The sequence below is a fragment of the Phyllosticta citribraziliensis genome (assembly GCF_038025025.1).
Source record: "Phyllosticta citribraziliensis strain CPC 17464 chromosome Unknown J3D65scaffold_2, whole genome shotgun sequence".
Classification (NCBI taxonomy): domain Eukaryota; kingdom Fungi; phylum Ascomycota; class Dothideomycetes; order Botryosphaeriales; family Phyllostictaceae; genus Phyllosticta; species Phyllosticta citribraziliensis.
This window is the reverse complement of record NW_027117339.1, coordinates 726,972-747,107: the sequence shown is the minus strand read 5'-3', so window position 1 is coordinate 747,107 and position 20,136 is coordinate 726,972. Positions and strand designations below refer to the sequence as shown.

General features: G+C 56.1%; 7 protein-coding genes across 7 annotated transcripts; 5 read left to right on the top strand and 2 right to left on the bottom strand.

Annotated features, from left to right (window-relative positions):
• Positions 1-202: 202 nt before the first annotated feature.
• Positions 203-1,866, bottom strand: J3D65DRAFT_205033 (uncharacterized protein). Its single transcript, XM_066794440.1, has 3 exons — positions 1,362-1,866; positions 931-1,300; positions 203-876 (listed from the first exon to the last, which is right to left on the bottom strand). Exons 1-3 carry the CDS (start codon positions 1,546-1,548, stop codon positions 246-248), a joined length of 1,188 nt encoding a protein of 395 aa, XP_066658479.1. The 5' UTR covers positions 1,549-1,866; the 3' UTR covers positions 203-245.
• Positions 1,867-3,133: 1,267 nt separating this feature from the next.
• Positions 3,134-4,284, top strand: J3D65DRAFT_204523 (uncharacterized protein). The gene is made up of 2 exons (XM_066794438.1): positions 3,134-3,850; positions 3,908-4,284. Exons 1-2 carry the CDS (start codon positions 3,283-3,285, stop codon positions 3,973-3,975), a joined length of 636 nt encoding a protein of 211 aa, XP_066658478.1. The 5' UTR covers positions 3,134-3,282; the 3' UTR covers positions 3,976-4,284.
• A 945-nt stretch (positions 4,285-5,229) lies between these two features.
• J3D65DRAFT_664601 (uncharacterized protein) lies at positions 5,230-7,719 on the top strand (the record flags this gene model as incomplete). Its single annotated transcript, XM_066802751.1, has 5 exons — positions 5,230-5,422; positions 5,479-6,017; positions 6,067-6,078; positions 6,128-6,594; positions 6,648-7,719. The coding sequence occupies 5 exons, from the start codon at positions 5,230-5,232 to the stop codon at positions 7,717-7,719; spliced, it is 2,283 nt and encodes a 760-aa protein (XP_066658477.1).
• A 1,519-nt stretch (positions 7,720-9,238) lies between these two features.
• J3D65DRAFT_547115 (transmembrane amino acid transporter protein-domain-containing protein) lies at positions 9,239-11,331 on the top strand (the record flags this gene model as incomplete). The annotated part of the gene is made up of 8 exons (XM_066796849.1): positions 9,239-9,435; positions 9,505-9,672; positions 9,808-10,023; positions 10,111-10,297; positions 10,367-10,526; positions 10,585-10,596; positions 10,659-11,059; positions 11,128-11,331. The coding sequence occupies 8 exons, from the start codon at positions 9,239-9,241 to the stop codon at positions 11,329-11,331; spliced, it is 1,545 nt and encodes a 514-aa protein (XP_066658476.1).
• Positions 11,332-11,835: 504 nt separating this feature from the next.
• Positions 11,836-13,812, bottom strand: J3D65DRAFT_612899 (uncharacterized protein). The gene has a single exon (XM_066799067.1). It carries the CDS (start codon positions 13,489-13,491, stop codon positions 12,301-12,303), a length of 1,191 nt encoding a protein of 396 aa, XP_066658475.1. The 5' UTR covers positions 13,492-13,812; the 3' UTR covers positions 11,836-12,300.
• Positions 13,813-14,530: 718 nt separating this feature from the next.
• On the top strand, positions 14,531-16,598 carry J3D65DRAFT_689933 (uncharacterized protein; the record flags this gene model as incomplete). The annotated part of the gene is made up of 5 exons (XM_066803899.1): positions 14,531-14,956; positions 14,988-15,238; positions 15,301-16,146; positions 16,188-16,393; positions 16,414-16,598. The coding sequence occupies exons 1-5, from the start codon at positions 14,693-14,695 to the stop codon at positions 16,596-16,598; spliced, it is 1,752 nt and encodes a 583-aa protein (XP_066658474.1). The 5' UTR covers positions 14,531-14,692.
• Positions 16,599-18,334: 1,736 nt separating this feature from the next.
• On the top strand, positions 18,335-20,069 carry J3D65DRAFT_612892 (oxalate decarboxylase). The gene is made up of 5 exons (XM_066799066.1): positions 18,335-18,954; positions 19,000-19,067; positions 19,116-19,236; positions 19,291-19,795; positions 19,854-20,069. Exons 1-5 carry the CDS (start codon positions 18,391-18,393, stop codon positions 19,982-19,984), a joined length of 1,389 nt encoding a protein of 462 aa, XP_066658473.1. The 5' UTR covers positions 18,335-18,390; the 3' UTR covers positions 19,985-20,069.
• Positions 20,070-20,136: the final 67 nt, after the last annotated feature.

Genomic DNA, 20,136 nt, shown 5'->3' with positions numbered 1-20,136 from the left:
GGTCCACTGTCGCGGGAGCATGTTCTTCTGAATTATCTACCCCGCAGTCGTCGCGCAATTCCCTGCAAATCTACTTCTGAGAGCCGTGCAAAATCCAAGTGGAAGTTGATGCCAGATACTGATTTTTTTCTCCTCCTGCCGTCCCTCCGAGAGTGTTGAAAGCAACCTTCTGTCCATAGCAGTGTCGATAATCTTGAGAAGAGACCGAGACTCTTCTGACCCTATTTCGTATTCAACCGCCAAGCTCAAGGCTTCTTGGGTGCCCACTTCGAGTCCATGATGGCAGACATGAACTCCTTGCTAGACACCAGCTGCTGAGGGCGCGTCGTGACGGGAAGAGGGCGCTGGCGAGGACCACTTCCCTCGTCACTGTCGTAGACAGGCTCGGTGTCGTCTGCCGTGCAAGTCCACACGCCGTTTTGGACGACTGGCTCCCTGTTTCCGTTGCTCCTCAGAGAGCGCTGAGGACGACCAGATGCAGCGCCTCGAATGTTGTATTCTTCACGGCCACGAGAGGAGAGACTGCTGGGAACACGACCTGCAGGACCTCCACGAGGTCCAGCCGCACTTGGACGGGCGTTGCCTCTACCGGTGCCGTAGCCGTCGACTCCATGTCCACTACGGCCGAGGCCAGATGAAATGTGGCCAGGTCCTCCATTGCTCAAGGAACCACCACGAGGGCCGCGATTCTCGTATCCACCACGACCACCGCGGAAGTCTGGGCCTCCACGGGGGTATCCACCACGGGCAGTGCGAGGTTCAAATCCTCCACGGCCACCACGAAAGTCAGAGCCTCCGTATCCGCCACGAGGGCCTCGGGGAGAGGCATTTCCACGCATGCCGCCGCTTTTGCCCTTGCCGCCGTAGCTGCCCTTACTGTTTGGTTGTTAGAAATGCCAGAGTTGATCTTTTTAGGTCTAATATACTTACAATTGCATTGAGCGGGCCAATGCCAAAGCATCCTCTGTGCCACCTCTAGCGCCGTTGCCGTTGGCCATAGGCTGGACATGCGCGGGCGCTTGGAAGTTGGGGCTTGGGCTATCATAGTAGTTGAGAGGGGTATGGTCCTGAGGCTGACTGTAGTGCGGACGCGAAGGACGAGGGAAAGACTCTGGAGTAGGGCGTGTGTTGGACGCTGGCGTGGGACGGGGGTTGAACGTTGGCGTAGGACGGTTGAACGTTGGCGCAGGACGCGGGTTGCCGTAGCCCATGGCCTCTCGGTTCTGACGGTGCAACTGGCCACCGTGAAGATCGGCTAAATCGCCGTCTCCGACGTTCTCCTTGTTGTGCTTGGCAAATTCTGTTGATCAACAAGTTAGCAATGATGAGACTGAAGATGGACAGCGTGTGGAATGACTTACGATTCCAATTCGAGACAGAGGCGTCGCCAGAGCCATTGGGATGCTGAGCGGTAGCGTTGCCACTGCCATTGGACCTGAAGCGTCCACGAAGAGCAACATCGCGAGTGTCGGGTGCCGCAAGCAGTTTCTCACGATTGGCGACACCAAGGTCGGCAAGGAAGGCCGCCTTGAGCCTGTCGTCAGCCATTTTCGGTCTCTTCCTCCTCGAGAATGTCGGAAAGAGGAGGTTGAGGAAGCCAAGTGCGAAGCGCAAGATCGTCCAGACTGCGCTGAAGTGATCTGGCGCGGTGGTAGTCGAGTGAGGAAGAGGACTTGGGAAGAGGGGTGCTCGAGATTTGTTTAGGGACGGTGTGGGCTTGCTCCTGCCCGAAGCATCAGTACCAGCCACGACCCCTCGATGTTCTTGAGCCGCAGTGCGGCTGTGATGCGAGTAAGTCGCCGTTATTGCCCGGCGACATAGGGAAAGACAAGAAACCTCTCGAGGTTGAGCAACCGAGTGACACAAAGGACTGCGCTCTCTCCAATGCTTCAAGCTTTTCTGGCATTTTTTCCCAGCAGAGCTCTCACGCCTCAGCTCCTAGAGGAATCCATTGCTTGAGGGGTGAGTGAACATGGAGGCACGGCTTGACACAACATCGTCTGCGTAGGCTGGTGCCATGGTTACACTCACCACAAGCTCCAGGTCCTCCGAAGTGCGCATCCAACCCCAACACTGCAACCATCGATTAGCCCTGAAACAAAGAAGAGCTTGGGGCTTTACAACTTACAAAGCAGGATGTGTCTGCGAGGCCAATGATTGCTTCCAAAAACAACAAACCCATGGCATGATTGCTTCGAGTACAACGGAGACAGGTATGGAAGATCGATCGACCCAAGAACATGGACAAGAGATTGGATCTCGCTGACTTTGGCGAAGGGCAGGTGCAAAGGACTTGCACAGGAAAGCTCCCAGAGAGCCTGAAGTCGATTGGCGCCGAATATGGCAGCACCGGAGGGCAGCAATCTTGCTCCCAGAGGTACTCGAGAATCAAGACGAACCCTCGCCAAAGGCCTCCTATGCCACGAACCTCAATCTGGAATGGTACTCGCAACTCCAATTCGGATATCTGGAGCTCTTACAAACGATTTTGGAGATGTCGACTCGCGACCATACGAAGCAGCTTCCATTGCATCATGGCATATGGGAGCAGAGCAGAGATGAGGGCATCATTTCTTCGCCACTTGCGCAAACTAGAGCATACCTATACCTGTGGTTCTTCTACTACCACCTCAAATCAGTTGTTTACGACGACTTAAAGGCTGGGGAGAACCCTTACATACCTGGTACCTCGGCTCTGCTGTCAACAACGCCACGACAGCCTACATGCGGGAAATGGTCCAAATCAAGACTGCAACAAAGAAATTAGAGCAGAGAGGTGATTATAGCCTGGGTTTTCAGTCAACAAGAGGTTATATCCCCTTATGGCCTCATCGTCTTCAAGGGTTTCGCCTGTGCTCCGAGAAACAACCAATGTCTTCGTCGAAGCATGGCAACGATCTTGAAAGCAGTCGACAAGGATCCTGCGCCATCTCGGGGAAGAACACACTTCGCGTGCGGTCTGCGTTTCGTCTCCGGTATTCATCAAGCGTAGGATATGTAAGCCATATCCTACAATGCTCCCCGGACCAGATGAAATGCAATCACTGGTGGAGCTCGACAAGGCAGCAAGATGTCCAAGAACGGGGTCGCCAGCCGAACGCCACGGGCCGTGGTTCAGGAGTGAGACGAGACGGAACGCCACTTTGTTGTACGGCTTGTCTTCGAAACGGGAGCATCCCCCTCGTGCTCAGGCGTCCTGGGGGCGGTCTTTTGTGACGTCCAAGCAGCTCCTTCACCGCTGTTGGTCATGTTGTTTTGTCAGACTTCAGCCGCTCCGCACCCATGATGCGCTGGGGAGACGAATCCGCTCGGGTTGAAGGAGGCATGGGCAAATGCTTGTGGAGGGGAGAATCCGTCATGCGACGATGCAGCTCTTCGCTTATGCTCCTATCAGAGAGGACAGCTATTCAAAGGCTTACATCTGTCTCACAACTTGTGCCCAAGTGCAGAAGCCCAAAAAGCACTGGACTAGCGATTCCATGCCGCGGGCTCGTTGTCGCACGTGGGCCGAGACCATTATCCCGAATAGGCATCAACCTGTTGAAGCGTCTTTTTGGATGGAGATCAAGGCAAGTTTACCCAGCTTTGACACGTTTCCTGGCGACACAGCGGCACTCTAGCTTCCTTTGGCCTACGTTTGCCCATCACATAGGCGTCGACGTACCTGGTGCGCATTACCGGATTCTTGGTCTACGACATCTGCTCTCCGTCAATTCAAAATGTCAACAAGGCGGAATGTTTTCGCTGGGCCCGAAACCAGCTGCAATCTCAGCCAGATTGTGGCAGCCGGAATGGCAAAAACGAACGGAACTTGCCAGCGATAACGTCCAAGGGTCCAGACTAGTCTCCTGTAGGTGGCGCCATGGTACGGCAACGCAAAGGAGCTTGTTTCTGAAAGCGCAGGAAGCGCGCGAGGCTTGTCGGCCCAAGGCGACGGCAAAGTCCAAAAGAATGGTGAACGACAGGCTCGAATAGGGTCATGGTTGCGCACGCGTGGCCGTGAATCCTGGACATGATGGCGTCGGTGCCTGCGCCTGTATAACGACAATGTCGAGTCGCGTACCGTGGCTGCGTTGTCGCTAGTGTGGGATATCAGAGGACGTGTTATTTCGCAGCACTTGCGCCCCATGGCCCCAGATACACGGCGAGTTAAGCTTTCAGTGCGTGGCGGGCCTTGGCAGCCCTGGTGGTGCGGACAGGAAAAGGCACGACATGAAGAGGGGCCGAGCCTCGTGTCTACAAATTGGGCGTCTTGTCGGCATCATGGCGAATGCAAAGGCGGCGGAGCGATCCGGCCGCTGTGGTCCCCTCGTACAGGACCTCAGAGTGATTTGTTTTTGTGTCGTGGACCACGCGACAGGAGCCGGCACCCTGGAAAGAGACGGGATGGGGAAGGGTGTTGGACGGCTGGCCTAGGATGTAAGGGGCCGTGATGGATGGATGGATGGAGGGCTTGAGGGAGCCAGGGCAAAGGGAAAGGAATGCTGCGCCACGCGAGCATGGCCGTGCTTGGGCCGTGGCTTGTGCAGCTGGACCTGGACTGGACGTGGACTTAGCTTGGTGCCCGGCGGATAGTCGCTCTCCTCTCAGAACTCAGGTCGTCGGTTCTCGCTGCATAGGGAAATTCATTGCTGCGACAATAATGATACCGCTGGTCTCGTATGACTCAGGTCGGATGGCTGCTGGTCCGTCATGCCCGCTGCATCTGCACCCCCAACACGACATGTTCCTCTGGCCCTCTCTCCTCTCTGACATGCGGCACCACCGGTGAGGTAAGCCGCTGAAGGCGATCCAGGGCGCCACAACATCAGCCGGGAAAAAGAAGAAGCCAACCATGGTGGAATGACGGGAATGGTCCAGGGCGCTGGGCTGACGGCGTGCAGGCCTCCTATGCCCCCATCGGCACCCTGTACCACGACTCTTGCGAATCACAACGCCCGCCATGGCCGACACGCAGCCCTCCACGACCTGCGCCCGCCCATTTTCGTCTGTCGACCTAGCCCGCCATGTATACCAAGGCATACCCTGGGGCCCTGATGACAGCCCTGCGCTCCACTGTTCCCTCCACCTGCACCGCTGCTGCTCTGCTTTCCCCACCGTTGGATCTGCTGGCTTGGGCCCTCCTCCGCAAGGTTTCATCCATCCAACATCTCCCTTACTCTCTCCCTTCTCTCTGCCTTGCCTGTGGTTCCACCTCTATGCCTCTGGCGGCGCGTGCTGCGATACAGCATGGCAAGAATACTCCTGAGGTCCCTGGCCTTACTCGCCATTGCAACACGGTCCGTTTCCGACGCAAAGGACCCCATCAATGACTTTTGTCGACGATGGGGCCACCAGACAGCTGTCGTCGACCGCCGGCTATACATCGACGGCGGCCAAATCACCTATAACCCAATGTCCGAGAACCCACTAAACTACACAAGTACGGCCGCGCTGATCCAACACGTCCAGCGCATCCCATCTAATGTTTTTTGATAGATACATGGCTTCTATGGCAAGACTTGGACCACACCAGCCAGGGCATGCCACAAATACACAACAGCCTGAACAAGACCAGCCAAATACCGGACGTGAGCGGGGGCGTCCTGTGGTCTGACGACGTGAACAAAGTACTCTATCTCTACGGCGGTGAATTCGAAAGCGGTTCCCCGGAAAGTTTTACTCCGTGGGCATACGACATATTACTCGATCAATGGAACAAGACTAGCATAGATGCCGCCAGTCAAATTCAGCGCGCGGCCTATGGAGCTGGTCTATCCGTTAATGCTACGGGCATCTCTTACTACTATGGCGGCTGGTTCAACAACAGGTCGGTCCCAGGATGGTCAGGAAACCCAATTGCGACAGCCAACATCATTTCGTACGATATGGTCGCCGACGAATGGTCGAATATGACGGGACCCGACAATACAGGAAGAGCAGAGGGAGTTATGACGTACCTGCCAGCCTCGGACCAGGGTCTCCTGATTTATTTTGGTGGTGTGAGCGATCCATACCAAAATGGGACTGTCGTCGGTGTAAGTGATTCTGCGCAAAATACACAAAACCTTGCTAATAGTGTTACAGGAAAACATGAGCGTAAGCACCAACATCTGTTCCTCTTACAGAGCCCTCTGACAAAGTCTAGACTATCTACATTTACGACATAGCTTCGACCAAGTGGTATACCCAAACAGCCAGCGGAGACATACCCGGCATGAGGCGCAAGTTTTGTGGAGGCGCAACGTGGGCAGACGACCACTCCTCGTACAACATATACATCTACGGCGGTCAAGGAATCGACAATATTACCGGCTACGACGACGTCTACATCTTGACTCTCCCGTCCTTTCAGTGGATGAAGTGGTTTCCCACCGAGCCAGGAGTTGGCAACCCGCACGGATGGTCATCCTGCAATGTGATTGACAATTCACAAATGATCATCATTGGTGGATGGGCGACGCTCAATGAGAATTGCGATGCTCCAACCATTTGGGGTACGCACAACTTGAACCTGGGAGAAGATGGACCTCAAAAGGCCAAGTGGGATCTTTTCTACCCAAACCTCACTTCCTATGATGTTCCGCAAGACATTATTGCAGCTGTTGGTGGCGGGTAAGTGCCATGTGCCCAAGCCCATGTCCATGAGCTGACAGAGCTGAATGCAGAACTGGTGGTGGCGCAACAGTCGTCAAGCCGAACAGCTGGGATAACAGGGATTTACCCGTCTACTTCACCCGTACACCGAGCTACCCTGAACGGACCGCAACGCGCTCAATCCCTGCTAGCTACACCTCTACGTCGACGTCCAAACCTTCGGAAAAGTCCAGCAGCAATACAGGCGCCATTGTAGGTGGTGTGGTTGGCGGCGTTGTCGCCCTGATCGCCATCGTCGGTCTCATCGCTTTCTGCCTCTTTCGTCGTAGAAAGCAAAAGGGGGCCAAAGCACCAGAAAAAGCCCCCATTGAATTGCCTACCAATGAACAAGCGTCGGAGCTCGCAACAAACGAACGATATCATGACTACCCCGCAGCAGGTGGTAAGCCGGCATCACCAAGATCAGAGGAATACTCGCCCATTTTCGACAGCGGACATTCGCCTGTTGCTGCCGTTTCGCCGCAAACGCCCTACACTCCCGGCGGCCCTCAAGGCTACCCTCCCCAATACATGGTCCCCGTCACGCCCCTGTCACCCAACAACCAACAGCAATACTTCTACCCGGCCGGTCCACCGGGGGCCCTTCCCACGGCCATGTACAACCCGCCGTCGGGAACTCCGTATGCGCCGCACCCCCCGCCCAACGCGCAGCCATACGACCCGTCGCAAGACGCGCTGCACAACCAACACTTTCCCAAGCCGCCGAGTCCGACGCAGCCCATGAGCTTTTCGCACTTTCAGCAGCAGCACCGGTTTGGACCAAGCGGCACGCCGTCCGACTACGGCACGTCAAGCTCCAACTCGCCCGACGAGTACGAGGTGCAGCCCCCGACGACGAGCAACACGCCGGCGCACTTTTACCCCCAGCCGCTGCAGGTCACGTCGGCGGTTGCGGCGAGACAGCCCAGCACGGCAACGACGTACCTGTCGGGGGTGAGCGACGCAGGTGAAGGGTCGGGAAGCGGTGTCATGGAAAGGGGTCAGGGATCGCAGACGCCGCTGGTGGGCAAAATTAGTGGGAGCGTGGAAAAGGGGGTCAAGAGCCCGACGCCGGTGAGGGGGCGATTCAGAGAGGGCGATTGAAGTTGAAGGGCGCAAAAGACAGGAGAGCGAATCAAAGCAAGCAAAGCGGGTTGTTGTCTTCACGGCGTTTTTGGCACTCGGTTTTTGGTGTTGGCGCGGACGGGATATGGCGTGCAACGGGACGGGACGACGACCAAGGAGCATTCGGATCGGCACAACCTGGAAACCCAGCATGCTCGAATCTTGGGCGAAGTGAGAGAGCGAGGCATGCCTTGGAAGGAGGATGGCTTCCGCCTTGTGTTCGAGGCGTGGCTGGACGGAGCGAGCGCAGCGCGGGACTTAATGGCGACGATTGATTGTTGAAAGATATCTTTCGCAAATGAATACCTGGAACATTTGTGGAATTGCGCAGGCAACGGGAAAGATTTTCGTTTGTAACCACACAAAGCGGACGAAAAAGGTAGATTGACGTCTCTCCAAAGCCAATGCCGTCAAGTCCATGGCAGAGGCGGAGCGGAACTTGGCGCGGGGACAATCTATCCGGGACCTGGAATGGAAGATGGGCAGTGTGACACGCGACGCGTGCTTGGATGCAAGGTTTCAGCCTCTCTTCAGCCTGGTTCTTGGGACGCGGAATTCGGTTTTGTTGTGGATTGGAGAGGGCGGGTCGAGGCTTTGGTTGACGCATGCCGCGGTGGAGTGAGGGCTCACAGGGTTCCGGTTTGGAGAGTGAATAGGTTGTAGGTGAGAATAGGTGTTGGGGCCGGAACGAGTTAGACGGCGACCGTTGCGCCGATCCCCCGACATGGATTCGGTCGGAAGCCGTCCAGGCTCAGGCGCAGGCTCAGGCTCAGGCTCAGGCCCCAGGAGCTCTACTACACCGCAACCCACACCCACATCAGCACGTCCCGTCTGACCCTCAGCCAGGCCACCTAGCTACCACGTAACAGGCATACCACGACAACTCCTCCCGTTAACACCACCTGTCTGAAACATTTTTGCTTTTCCTCCTCCGCTTCACCATCGTCACCTTCACCACCAAAACCCACCGCCACAGCCATCATGCTCCGCTGAACTTGGACCTTGCACACCTCTCAAAAATGCAATCATGTCTTCCTCCGACGCCCGCGACCCAGAAGAAGCCCTCGGCCTGCTCGATGGCCATGCCCACGCCGCCGCGGCCGATCCGCATGGCGCCAGCCATCAGCTAGACATGGACTACAGCAGCTCCGCCTCCACTACCACCACGACCGACGACGCCCCTTTGACGACCTTGACGACCGCTTCCACGCCCTCTCCCCTCTCCGGCGCCGCTGCTCCCGTGCCTCCTCCGCCAATTCCAACCGCCTCGCCCCCGTACTCGCCCGCCGTCGCAGCCGTTCCCGTCTCCGCAAAGCGCGGCGCTGCAGAGTCGCACAGCAGAAGCAGCAGCACCTCCGCCGCGGCCGCCAACGGCAGGCCGGTGCCGGCGCGCCAGTCGTCGTTTGCACAGCCGCGGCCAGACGGCACGCCGCGCACCATAAACCGCGTGCGCTTTGACGAGGAGGCCGAGCTGATCCCGCTCAGCACGCGGACGAGCATGACGTCCAACAATAGCGGCGGGCAGAGCGGCGCCAACGGGCATGTAGGTCCGGGTGCCGCCAGAACCGGTCCGCAGCAGCATCCATACGCCCCGCGCACGATACCGCTCGCATACGGCGAAGACGAGGACGAGGAGTTGGTCCTGGGCGACGGCGACGGCGACGCTGCGTGGGTCGAGGGCCAAGATTTCATGGGGTCAGGGAACCGCTCAGGGGGCGGGCGAAGCTTCGGACTGGGCTTGGGCAGGGGTCGCGGATCTGGCAGGACACGAAGCGGCAGCGGAGAACAGCGCTTGCCCTTGCTCACAGACATTGAGGCGCCAAGCGTGACGGTGGCAGGGGACGACGGCGAAGTTGAAGAGGCGTTGGATGGCGCAACGCGGGCAAAGAGCGGGATGAAGAGTGCGTTTATGAATATGGCGAATAGTATCATGTGGGTTGCCCCTCCCCTGAGTTGCCCCCTTATTTCGGCAGGGATGAAAAAACAGGAGGTTGTCTCAACCGTGCATAAGCCTTCACAAGGACCACAGGTATCTTTTGGCCAAGAAGCTGATAGTATGTGTTGTAGAGGCGCCGGGATCATTGGTCAACCATACGCATTCAAACAAGCCGGTCTCCTGACGGGCATTTTCCTCCTCGTCGCTCTGACCATCACTGTCGACTGGACCATCCGCCTCATTGTCATCAACTCTAAGCTGAGCGGCGCCAACTCCTTTCAGGCGACGGTACAGCATTGCTTTGGCAGCAGCGGGTTGATTGCTATCAGCGTGGCGCAGTGGGTTTTGTAAGTGGCCATCCGCCATTCTCTCTCAACTCCTCTCCGCTTTGCTTAGCCTTGAGAAACAAATGAGACTGACCGATGTTTGCACAGTGCATTTGGCGGCATGGTCGCCTTTTGTGTCATCATCGGTGACACGATACCTCATGTTATGGAGGCCCTGTTCCCTTCGCTGCCAGACACGCCATTCCTATGGCTGCTGACAGATAGACGTGCTATTATCGTTCTGTTTATTCTAGGCATTTCTTATCCGCTTTCTTTGTATAGAGACATCGCCAAGGTAGGTGGGCCCCTTGCGCATTCGATCCGTAGTGTTGGTCTAGGAATTGCTGCTGACACGATCGTGTAGCTCGCCAAAGCGAGTACCTTTGCATTAATTAGCATGATAGTGATTATTGTCACTGTACTTACCCAGGGCTTTACCGTCCCCAAAGAGATGAAGGGGCAAATCACCGGCAGCCTCATCATTAATGATGGCGTTTTTCAAGCCATCGGAGTCATCTCGTTCGGTTCGTCGTGATCTAAACTCCCACCGTAAAGCTTCCGCTGCTAACACCGAATTTCCAGCATTCGTGTGCCGTAAGCAACCAAGCCATTAATCTCAAGTGTTTGAATTGGAAGAAACTAAAGACAGTACACAGACCACAACTCGCTCCTCATCTACGGCTCGCTCAAAAAGCCGACGCTCGACCGCTTCGCCCGCGTCACGCACTACTCCACGACCGTCTCGATGATCGCGTGCCTCATCATGGCGCTGGGCGGCTACCTGACGTTCGGCGACAAGACGCAGGGCAACGTGCTCAACAACTTCCCGACCAACAACATCCTCGTCAACGTCGCGCGCCTGTGCTTCGGCCTCAACATGCTGACCACGCTGCCCCTCGAGGCCTTTGTCTGCCGCGAGGTCATGGAGACCTACTACTTCCCCGGCGAGGCGTGGGACGGCAATCGCCACATGGTGTTTACGACGACCCTGGTTGTTAGTGCCATGGGGCTCAGTCTGCTCACGTGCGATTTGGGCGCTGTGTTTGAGTTGATTGGCGTGAGTCTTTTCCCCTCCCCTCTTCTTACGCTGTAGAGCTGTGGAAGAGTCTGACGCAAAGCTTGCAGGCCACGTCCGCCACCGCCCTCGCTTACATCCTCCCGCCCCTCTGCTACCTCAAGCTCTCGTCGCCCAAGAAGACGGGCCGCGCCCGCCTCGAGCGCGTCGCTGCGTACGTGTGCGTCGGCTTTGGCTGCGCCGTCCTCGCCGTCAGCTTGGTCCTTGCTGTCGCCAAGCTGGGCAAAAATGAAGGCGGGGTTAAGACGTGTTGAACGAAGGACAGAATAACAAAAACCAAAAGGCAAACGCTAAAGGAGGGAAATTCTTTAGAATGGTGGGGGGCTGGCGCTGTTGGTGATCTTTTCAAAAAAAAAAAAATGGAAGAGGGAGCGAGGTCTTTTGGGATGCGTTTAGACGGCGCGTGCATGCATTGGGTGCGCAGTGAAGAACCCTGGTGGCGATGGCTGGGACGAATTCCAATCCGGCTCTACCACCGCAACCCGCCCGTTTGCCTTCCTTGTCGTTGGCCGTCGGATCTCCAGTTCACATTCGTCACCTGGTAGACCTTGCTTGCCTAGCGCAACAACCACCGCCACCACCGCCGGCCGGCCGAGCGGCAGAGCTTGGACTGGCTGACCGTGGCGGTTGAAGAGCACAGCCATACAAGACAGAACACGACGTCCCAGCCATCCTGTGGTGTGGTGGGGCGTGATCTGCCAGCATGTCCGCACAGCGGAAAGTTTCTTACCTAGATGGACGACAGACAGCGAGGCGTGGATCCATTGAAGCAGACGGGGGGGAATTTACGTGTATATATGTGTCCCTCTGTTGTATATTGATCGTGTGTGTATGTCATTAAGCACCCAACAACCACCTTCACAACGCGTGGTATAGGAAGCTTGGGTGCTGCAGAGTGTGGTCTGTGGCGGCTCGCTCGTCGAGGAGCAAGCGTATGCATAAAGTAGATAGGAGGCCGTACGCGGTGGTGTAGTGCGCGTCGTGCTCTCCTTCCTTTCTGACTATGTACTCGCCCAGATCTACATGTCCCTGCGCGCCTATCCAACCAGGCCCATGCTACCGAGCACAAAGGCAAAGAGCAGACCGACAGCATGAAACCGTCAATATGCACACCCATGACCGTCCTCAGACCCCAAAACCCGTATCAACAACCCAAAGCCCTCTTCTTGCACCAAAAAGGCACACTCAATCAACCGTTTGAGCAGCCTATGACGCTCTACCCTCTACCCCGTCGCCGCCGAATCCCCATCGCCATCCGAGTCGACTCTCGCCCTCTTCCTCCCATGCCGCGGCGTCATATTCACAGCGCGGGCGTTGAAATTGATCATCGGCAAGAGAGATGATTCCTTGTCTGCGCCGCCGCTCCCTCGTGCGCTCGCGCCCGTCTTCTTGCGTTGGGATGGTGGCTGTGGCGTTGGCGAGGCGTTGCGCGACGCGCCGAGCGTGCGCAGCGCGTCGACGCTGCGGGGGTCGACGTTGGAGAGACGCGGGCCCGGTGTTGTTGAGGTTGCTTGATGTTCTTGGTCTTGTGGATGTTGGTGTTGAGGGGGCGGCTCTCTGCTCTCGTGCGAGGGCACGCCGCGGAGGGTTTCGCCAGTATATGGATCCCCGTCTTCGGCAGGAGAGGTGGTGGAGGTCTGGGCGCGCGGCGTGGACGTGGTATTGGTACTCTTATCCCGACGAGACTGCTGTGGTTTGCTTGTTCGGCTGCTATTCTCGCGCTCCGCGCCGTGGCGGTTCAATGACGAGCGGCTGGTGCTCTGCCGCAGAAGCTTCGGGGCGCTGGGCTCCTCGCTGGTTTCCTCGAAGCGCTCGTCGACATCCTGCTCGTCGTCGTTGTCGTCCTCATCATCGACCCGCAGCGCCTCCTGTGCCTCGGCGAACAGTCGTGTCGCCTTCTCTCGCCGCGTGCGCTCCCCTTGCAACCGCGATACCAGCCGCGCCCTCTCTTCTCGCAGCCCCCCGTTGTCCCGCTGCAACTCGAAGCGCTCTCCTTCCAGCGACGTCATCGCCTCGTCGCGCTCCCTCGCCGCTGCCTCCAACTCCTCCTTCCGCCGCGACAGTCGCCGATTCGACTCTCGCATTTCCGCCACCTCATCTTCAAGATACGTCACCCTCGAATTCAGTCGTTCGATTCGCGCATCGTACGCCGCGCGCGTTTCCGTAAGTTTAGTCTGCGACGATGCCGTCGTAGACGAGAGGAGGTTTTCGTAATGAGTTTTTTGAGAAGACAAATCGGCGCGTAGTACAGCGACCGTTTCCTCCAGCTTTTGCGCGTATGTGAGCTGGAGGCGAGGTGACGATGGGCGCTCGATCAGATCGGTTTGCTGTGCCGGGGCGTTGGTGTCGCGCTCCGGCGAGGTGGGCTGGGCGGGCGAAGTAAAGAATCTGAACATAGCGGCTGTCGACTCCATCGAACGCACCCAGCGGGTGAGGGTGCTTCTGTCGGGGGCGCGTTGAGGCCAGTCCGGAGCGTGGGGGTAGCTATGCGCGACTCCTTGGCGTTTGTTACGTGTTGTAATGCACAACCTTTGCGATTTGAGGTTTGTTTGATGAGGCAGATAAAAGTCTCGGAGATAATCGAAGCTTCTTTGTCTTTTGATCAAGTAAGAAAGGTGAGGTTGTGGGTGGTGAATGCTAAGCTGAACGTCAGTCGACAGTTGGCATGAAGAAGACCGAGATAGAATTCAAAGGGGAATGACGACAGAGTCGAAGCCGATGAAGATATACGGCACAGGAAGCGAAGGATGGTCAAACTCACCTACAGGGAATCTATCCTTAGTTATGTGCAAAGGTGAATGTCGAGTCGGAAGAAAGGGCGGCGGCGCCGTAAGTAGCATGTGGAAGAAAAGTGGCAGGGTGCCTCCCGATGCGGCAGACTGTTGACGCGGTTGCCACGGGAACTGCCCGACAAGGGCCGATTGTGGCGCAACCAGTCCGGTGCATCGCAGTCCATCTTCATCGGTCGCGACAATGAAGCGATTCATTTCGCCTTCGCTCGTCCACACATGTCTCTCCTACGACCCAGTCGAGTCTGTACCCAGGAATCCTGGATGCGAAGAAACAGCATCATCAACGACGCCGGCACGACATCAGGCTCCAAGCTGATTGTGCCATACGGCTTGCAGAACACATCGCAGCGATTTCTGCATTGTGGGCAGCCAGGGCACCCTTTCTCCGCTCGCTGTATGATGATCTTCTCCGCGGATTCCATTGTGGCGGCGCATCGCCTGCACTTTTCAGCTGTGTGAGCGGCCTGCAGCCACTTTCGAAGGCTTAGAGCTCTGCCGGAATGGCAAGATTGTCACAAATGGCCGTGGGCTTCCTTCCTCTGTGTGGATGCTCTTCGCTGTATTTTACAGCTCCGACAGCACTCGAAACCTGGCCACCAAACTCCAAAGCCCTACTCTACGATGAGCCAGATTTTCCGTAGTGTGCACATCCAGAGGATGTGATTTCCGCCTCTTCTTCTGTTGTTTCTTTACCAGACATTTCTTCTGGTGGCTCACGTTCATGCCGCATCGTATTTCCAAGCACACGCTCAATATTCACTCGATTCAATTCAGAGTTGTAGTAACAGAGACAAGCTGACATATATAGTGGGTGTCGAAAGAAATGAGACCTCCTGGTAATAGGCTGCACCTAGGGAGCATTCATTCGCTACCACGGCTGCGCCTATGGAGCATTCATTCATTCGCTGGCACAGTTGTGCTTGAGAAGCATTCATGCACTGCTACAGCTATACCCAAGGCGCATTCATTTACTGACACTGACCCAAAGTCAAATTCACGCCCATCACCCAACAAAAGAACTTCCATACGTTCGACGGTTGACTCTGATTACCCAAAGGGTTATAGCCTGACCTGGCGCGAGCAGGTGGTATAAAAGACTACCTTCCACTCAACTCCAGCGTCCACTCTACAACGTCCACCCTACAACCTTCACCCCACACCCTTCACCCCTCTCCCCTCCCACTGTCTCGAGTCACACTCACGCTGCCGCCCAGCAGAGTGAAGTGGGATTGCCGCTGTCGCCATCCAGATCGTCTCAACACCTCACCTTCGTCGCCGGCGTCGTTATCAGATCGCGACTTCACCTGGACATCCACTCAAGCTCTGCGACCACCGGACGACTTCCCAAGTCGCCCAAGCACACAAGACCGTAAAGGTCCCGAGCTCCAGACTGTTCGAAGATTTGGAATGCTGACACGACTGAATCTACAGGCTCGCCGCTCCACCAAGAAGAACGCCCCCCTCCCCCCCTCCCCCCGGCCGCGCGAGGAAGATCAAAAGCTTGGAGCTGGCGGACCGTTACAAAGACTACGTCCGGGAGCCGGCCGTTCCCGCGTACCTACTCTACACTGACGTCGGAGAATTCCGTCGCTATTTACTGAGCTTCCCCGTCTTGGAGGCGTTTGTCATGTGGAAAGACAAGGCGAACGCGTGCAGTGAGTTGAAGCACGCGATCATTCTGATCATCTTGGAGCATGCCGATTCGAGGGACTCGATGTACCCTGCGGACCTTGACAAGGCATTGGTCAAGTACGGCACTCAAGACATCGAAGGGACTGCAGAGTCACTCAAACGACTTGAAGATTCGAGGCAACAATGCCTGCTCGCCTGCCTTTTGCGCTTCCTGGTCCATTCATCAGAGGGTCTTCTCCAACAAGAGGATGAGGCGAAGACAGAGGCACAGAACTCAGCAACGGTAAAATTCGAATCGTTGACTGGACGACGTATTCCTTCCTCCCACGATATCCTCGAAGTGGTTGACGGACCGTTTTGGGGCCCGAGTACGAGGCTCGACGAGCACGAGGCTGAGGCCTACAACCGCGCGTACGCAGTCCTGCAGAGGCTGAAGCAGGTGACCGTCAAAGCTCGGTGGGAGTCAGCGTACTTCCCAAAAAAGAAAGACCCGTTTGTTGCGACGCGCGTGCCGGCGGATACCGTGCCCACGTGGATGCTGCTCCGGGAAGGGGAGGATGAAATCTTCAATGGCCCCGCAAACGGCTTCGTGGGACCCCGACCAGTGCTATCGCCTCTGAAGTTCCGACTGGTCGAGAAGACCACGTAGACGATCAAATCGGATGAGCTCAACGACCATTTTGAAGACTTTCTGGAGCCAAACGGCTTCAAATTGCACATTTCAAAAGACGGGGTGCCATGCCAGCGGGACCCTCGGGTCTATCCCACCAAGGAAGAATGGTTGGATGCTCTCCGCATGGACCTGGACTTCGTGCGCAAACGTCTTCAATTCTTTACCGTGGACCTCGTTTTGACTCAGGCTTCGGACTCCCGAGACTACAGAGCCTGATGAGTATGCTTTGTACGGCCCAGGCCTGTTCGTGGATTGGGACGGTTTCAAGAAAAGCCTGGACCAGGACCGGCCTATGGAAGCAACGATTATGTTCAACGTGCAGCCGCTCGATGAAGGAGAGTTCCCTCTCGAATTTATAGGAGTACCCATCCAGCTGTCCAACCTCGTCGAGCTTGAGGAAGACGGGGACTTCCGTCGACAGTAAGAGGACGTCAAGGAGGCCAGTGGGTCCACCAATACCGGTGCTGACGTCCATGCACAGGCACAGAGGGACTCCGCCGCAAAGGACCGAGACCAGACGCTTGCTTTGTTCCATGGGAAAGGCAGGCAACAAGAGATATGGATAGCAATTGGTTTTCATTGAGTACTGCTTTGGGTTTCCAGCGGGTTTGGGCGCATTAAAAAGGAACTTCAAGAGATTGAATCCAGAATTACTCACAAGGCCCTGAGGCCCATAGTCAAATGTCGTCATGCACTAACTTCAAGGTCGCTAACTTCAATGGTATTGGTCAGTCGAAGATCACGCACCCTGCGGCTCGGTACGGATCCATGCGGGACGCGCATGCAGCTCGCCCCGCTGTCGAGAACGGCCTTGACCGGGGCCTGACCTGTTCTGGGATTTCTACGTCCGAAGCAGTTCGAATCTCGCTCTAGCTTGCCAGTGAGCTACGCTACCAAGCTTTTTCAAGCGCATCGCTTCAAAGCTTGGAGGGTCCACTTGTCGTCAACAAGACTTCTTGGCGCAGATCGGTTGTCGAAACGTTGGATGCATCTGAATCCTCACCTCTACTCTACTTCTTAGCAGGCGACGGCGAGTTCAGGCTGACAGAATATGAACGTCTCCACCGTATATGACGCCCGTCTGGTTTTGGTCGATGCCGAAGTTCCGACTTAGAGCACCGTCATAACGCCACGCTTCAAGGATGGTTAACGGCTCAACCAAACACCCGCCCAGAAAGCTAGCTAATCCCAGTCCACCAGGCCACAGCAAACCAGTCGACGCTGGCGTCAGATTCACGCAGTACTTTCTGGATTGAGGGAAATGCTGTGGTCAATGGTTGGTGCGAAATTCATCGACCCTTTACGTGACTTCGAGCGTGGGGTTCACGTTCCGGCGCCAGTTTGGCTCACTACCGGAAGCTGACCTCGCACTCGGCCTCTGCACGCGCTCCGCGGTCAATTTGCAAAAACGAGAAAGCCCATTGGTGACACTTACGGCATATGGACACTGCAGATGGGTAAAAATGCCTCCCTCCACTGCCTCGATTGGTTCTCTGCACCGGCCGTCACTGCTAGCGCAACCCAAAAAAGCCCGCTAGCACCGAGGAACCTATGACGTACTAATTTCAACCCAAACCTCTGTCCCGCCCTGACGGTCGACGTGGACGCTGGAATGGCTGCGCCATCAATAGTCGCGGGAGAGTTGTGCCGAAGCCTCCCAGAGAGCGCATCTGGACACTGCCCCTCTGCCACAGCACAAGACATCTTCAATCGAAGGGCCATGACATGGCTCGGATTTAACGCGCAATGCAAAGGGCCAGCAGGTTGGCCCAGCGATATCCTTGCATCAACCAGCATTCGACATTGGCCAGACGCCTGAATCCCATCTGCTGGTACTTACCTCCACTTTTTCAATATCGTGTCTCGGTCTTTGCTCACTTTTGCAGATATATGCAAGTTCCATCGACATCCAAGCGAGAGGAATGCCGACGCCATGAACTTTGCCAAGACGAACAAACACTTGCGGCGCGGGGCTTCTAACTGATCGCGGGATGCGGCGTTTGCCAAGAACGAGTTGGTGAGGGGAACGACCCTGCAGCGAGATGGGAGGTGCAGCTGCGGGGGATGCAGTAGTTTGTGGGCTCATGAGAGAGTCACCCTTGGCTCTAAAGGTGACGTATAAAGCCTAGAGTTCTGCACAGAGTTCATGAATAGACCGGCAGTGTAACCCACCTCGTTCCTTCGAATTCCTCCTTCCACTCCCAGTGCGTTCCAAAATGGCTAGACACACTTCGGTCCCGCGCCTGGCTCTCCTGTCGCTAGTCGCCATCGGGAGCGTCAGCTGTGCGCCTGCAAGCAATCCAGGCCTGCGTGGCTCAGAGGAACTTTTGGGATATAATCCCACCAACGTTCTGAGCCAAGAAAACACCAACGACGTCGGCGACTACGAACTACTCCCAGGCCAGAAAGAGGATGCCAACATTGGCGAGTACCTGGACTTCTCTAATGTGGACAACCCACAGCCAATCAGAGGTTCCAAAGGCGGGACAGACCCCGGCCCTCGCACTCCCGCGTTGGACAAACTCTTTAGCGACAGATTGGCGCCGCCAGGAACAGATCACGGCGACGTGGGCAATGCGCAATGGAGCCTGGCTTTGAGCAAAGTCAAGCAAGGCAAGAAAAATGCTGGCTGGTCGAGACAGCAGAACGTGGATGTCCTGCCTGATGCCACCGCCATGGCTGGTGTTGACATGAGACTTGAGCCAAATGGCTACCGCGAACTACATTGGCATGTGGCGAGCGAATGGGCATTGATGTTGAATGGTAGTGCGCGAGTCCAGGTACGTGTGCCGGTGTCTGTGTATGCTCATGGCTAATCGAAACAGGCCGTACAAGAGGACGGGAAGACTTTCGTAGACGATGTATCCGCGGGAGACGTTTGGTTCTTTCCCGCGTAAGTGTTCGGCCCTTGGTACCGAGTAATATGGCTAATTGCTCGCAGAGGCGTCCCGCACTCCATCCAGGCACTAGAAGGAGGTTGTGAGTTTATGCTGGTATTCGATGATGGCAGCTTTTCAGAAGACAACACATTCCTCGCTTCTGAAATCATTGCCCACAATCCGGTACGAGTCTTCCCATGACTGATATTTTGCCGAATACGTGTCTGACTGCTCCAGAAATCCGTTTTGGCCCAGAACCTCAACGTCAATGTATCCGCCTTTGACGACATTCCCGACGGCGAACTTTTCATCTTCCCCGGCACAGCGGCTCCAACCGATATTCAAAAGCAAAACGTGACCAGCTCGGCCGGCACGCTCCAAGGCAAGGACAGTTACACATACCATTTCTCGGAACAAGAGCCGCGCGAGGTTGCTGGCGGTAGCGTCAAAATTCTCGACCCGCTCACATTCCCCATTGCATCTAAATTTTCAGCCGCTCTGGTGACGATCAAGCCCGGCGCCATGCGTGAGATCCACTGGCACCCCAGCAGCCCCGAATGGAGTTTCTTCATCGCAGGAACTGCGCGCGCAACGCTGTTTAAGCCGCCAAACACGGCTACGACGTTTGACTACCATGCCGGAGATGTGGGATACTTTCCCCAATCTGAGTCGCACTACATCCAGAATGTCGGCGAGGACGACGTCATTCTGCTCGAGGTCTTGCAGGCGGACCATTTTGCTGGTACGTTCCGCCTCTTCTTTGACAGTGTGATGTTTTGCTAACTGTTGTTGCTTGACAGACATTTCTCTTGGACAGTGGCTTGCGTTGACGCCGCACCAAATCGTCAAGGACACCCTGAATATTTCGGAAGAAGACATCAACAAGTTCCCGACAGAGAAGCCCGTCGTTGTTGCTGCTCCTTCTGGTTGAGCATGAGGATGCATTAATCGGGATTTGGTGGCTCGCATTTGGTGGATGGACGAAGAAAAGTCGATCGTTGTACTTACATATACAGTAAAGCATTGAGCGTCTCTTCCCCACATTCACCCTCTCTTTTCCTTGTCTACTCCAACTCTCGAGAC

Coding starts and splice junctions, on each gene's coding strand:
- J3D65DRAFT_612892 (XM_066799066.1), top strand. CDS start 18,391: ATGGCTAGACACACTTCGGTCCCGCGCCTGGCTCTCCTGTCGCTAGTC. Junction 19,068..19,115: donor GACGTTTGGTTCTTTCCCGC/GTAAGTGTTCGG, acceptor AATTGCTCGCAG/AGGCGTCCCGCACTCCATCC. Junction 19,796..19,853: donor GCAGGCGGACCATTTTGCTG/GTACGTTCCGCC, acceptor GTTGCTTGACAG/ACATTTCTCTTGGACAGTGG.
- J3D65DRAFT_612899 (XM_066799067.1), bottom strand. CDS start 13,491: ATGGAGTCGACAGCCGCTATGTTCAGATTCTTTACTTCGCCCGCCCAG.
- J3D65DRAFT_205033 (XM_066794440.1), bottom strand. CDS start 1,548: ATGGCTGACGACAGGCTCAAGGCGGCCTTCCTTGCCGACCTTGGTGTC. Junction 1,301..1,361: donor CTCTGTCTCGAATTGGAATC/GTAAGTCATTCC, acceptor GTTGATCAACAG/AATTTGCCAAGCACAACAAG. Junction 877..930: donor TTGGCCCGCTCAATGCAATT/GTAAGTATATTA, acceptor ACAACCAAACAG/TAAGGGCAGCTACGGCGGCA.
- J3D65DRAFT_204523 (XM_066794438.1), top strand. CDS start 3,283: ATGATGCGCTGGGGAGACGAATCCGCTCGGGTTGAAGGAGGCATGGGC. Junction 3,851..3,907: donor AGGGTCCAGACTAGTCTCCT/GTAGGTGGCGCC, acceptor AAGCGCAGGAAG/CGCGCGAGGCTTGTCGGCCC.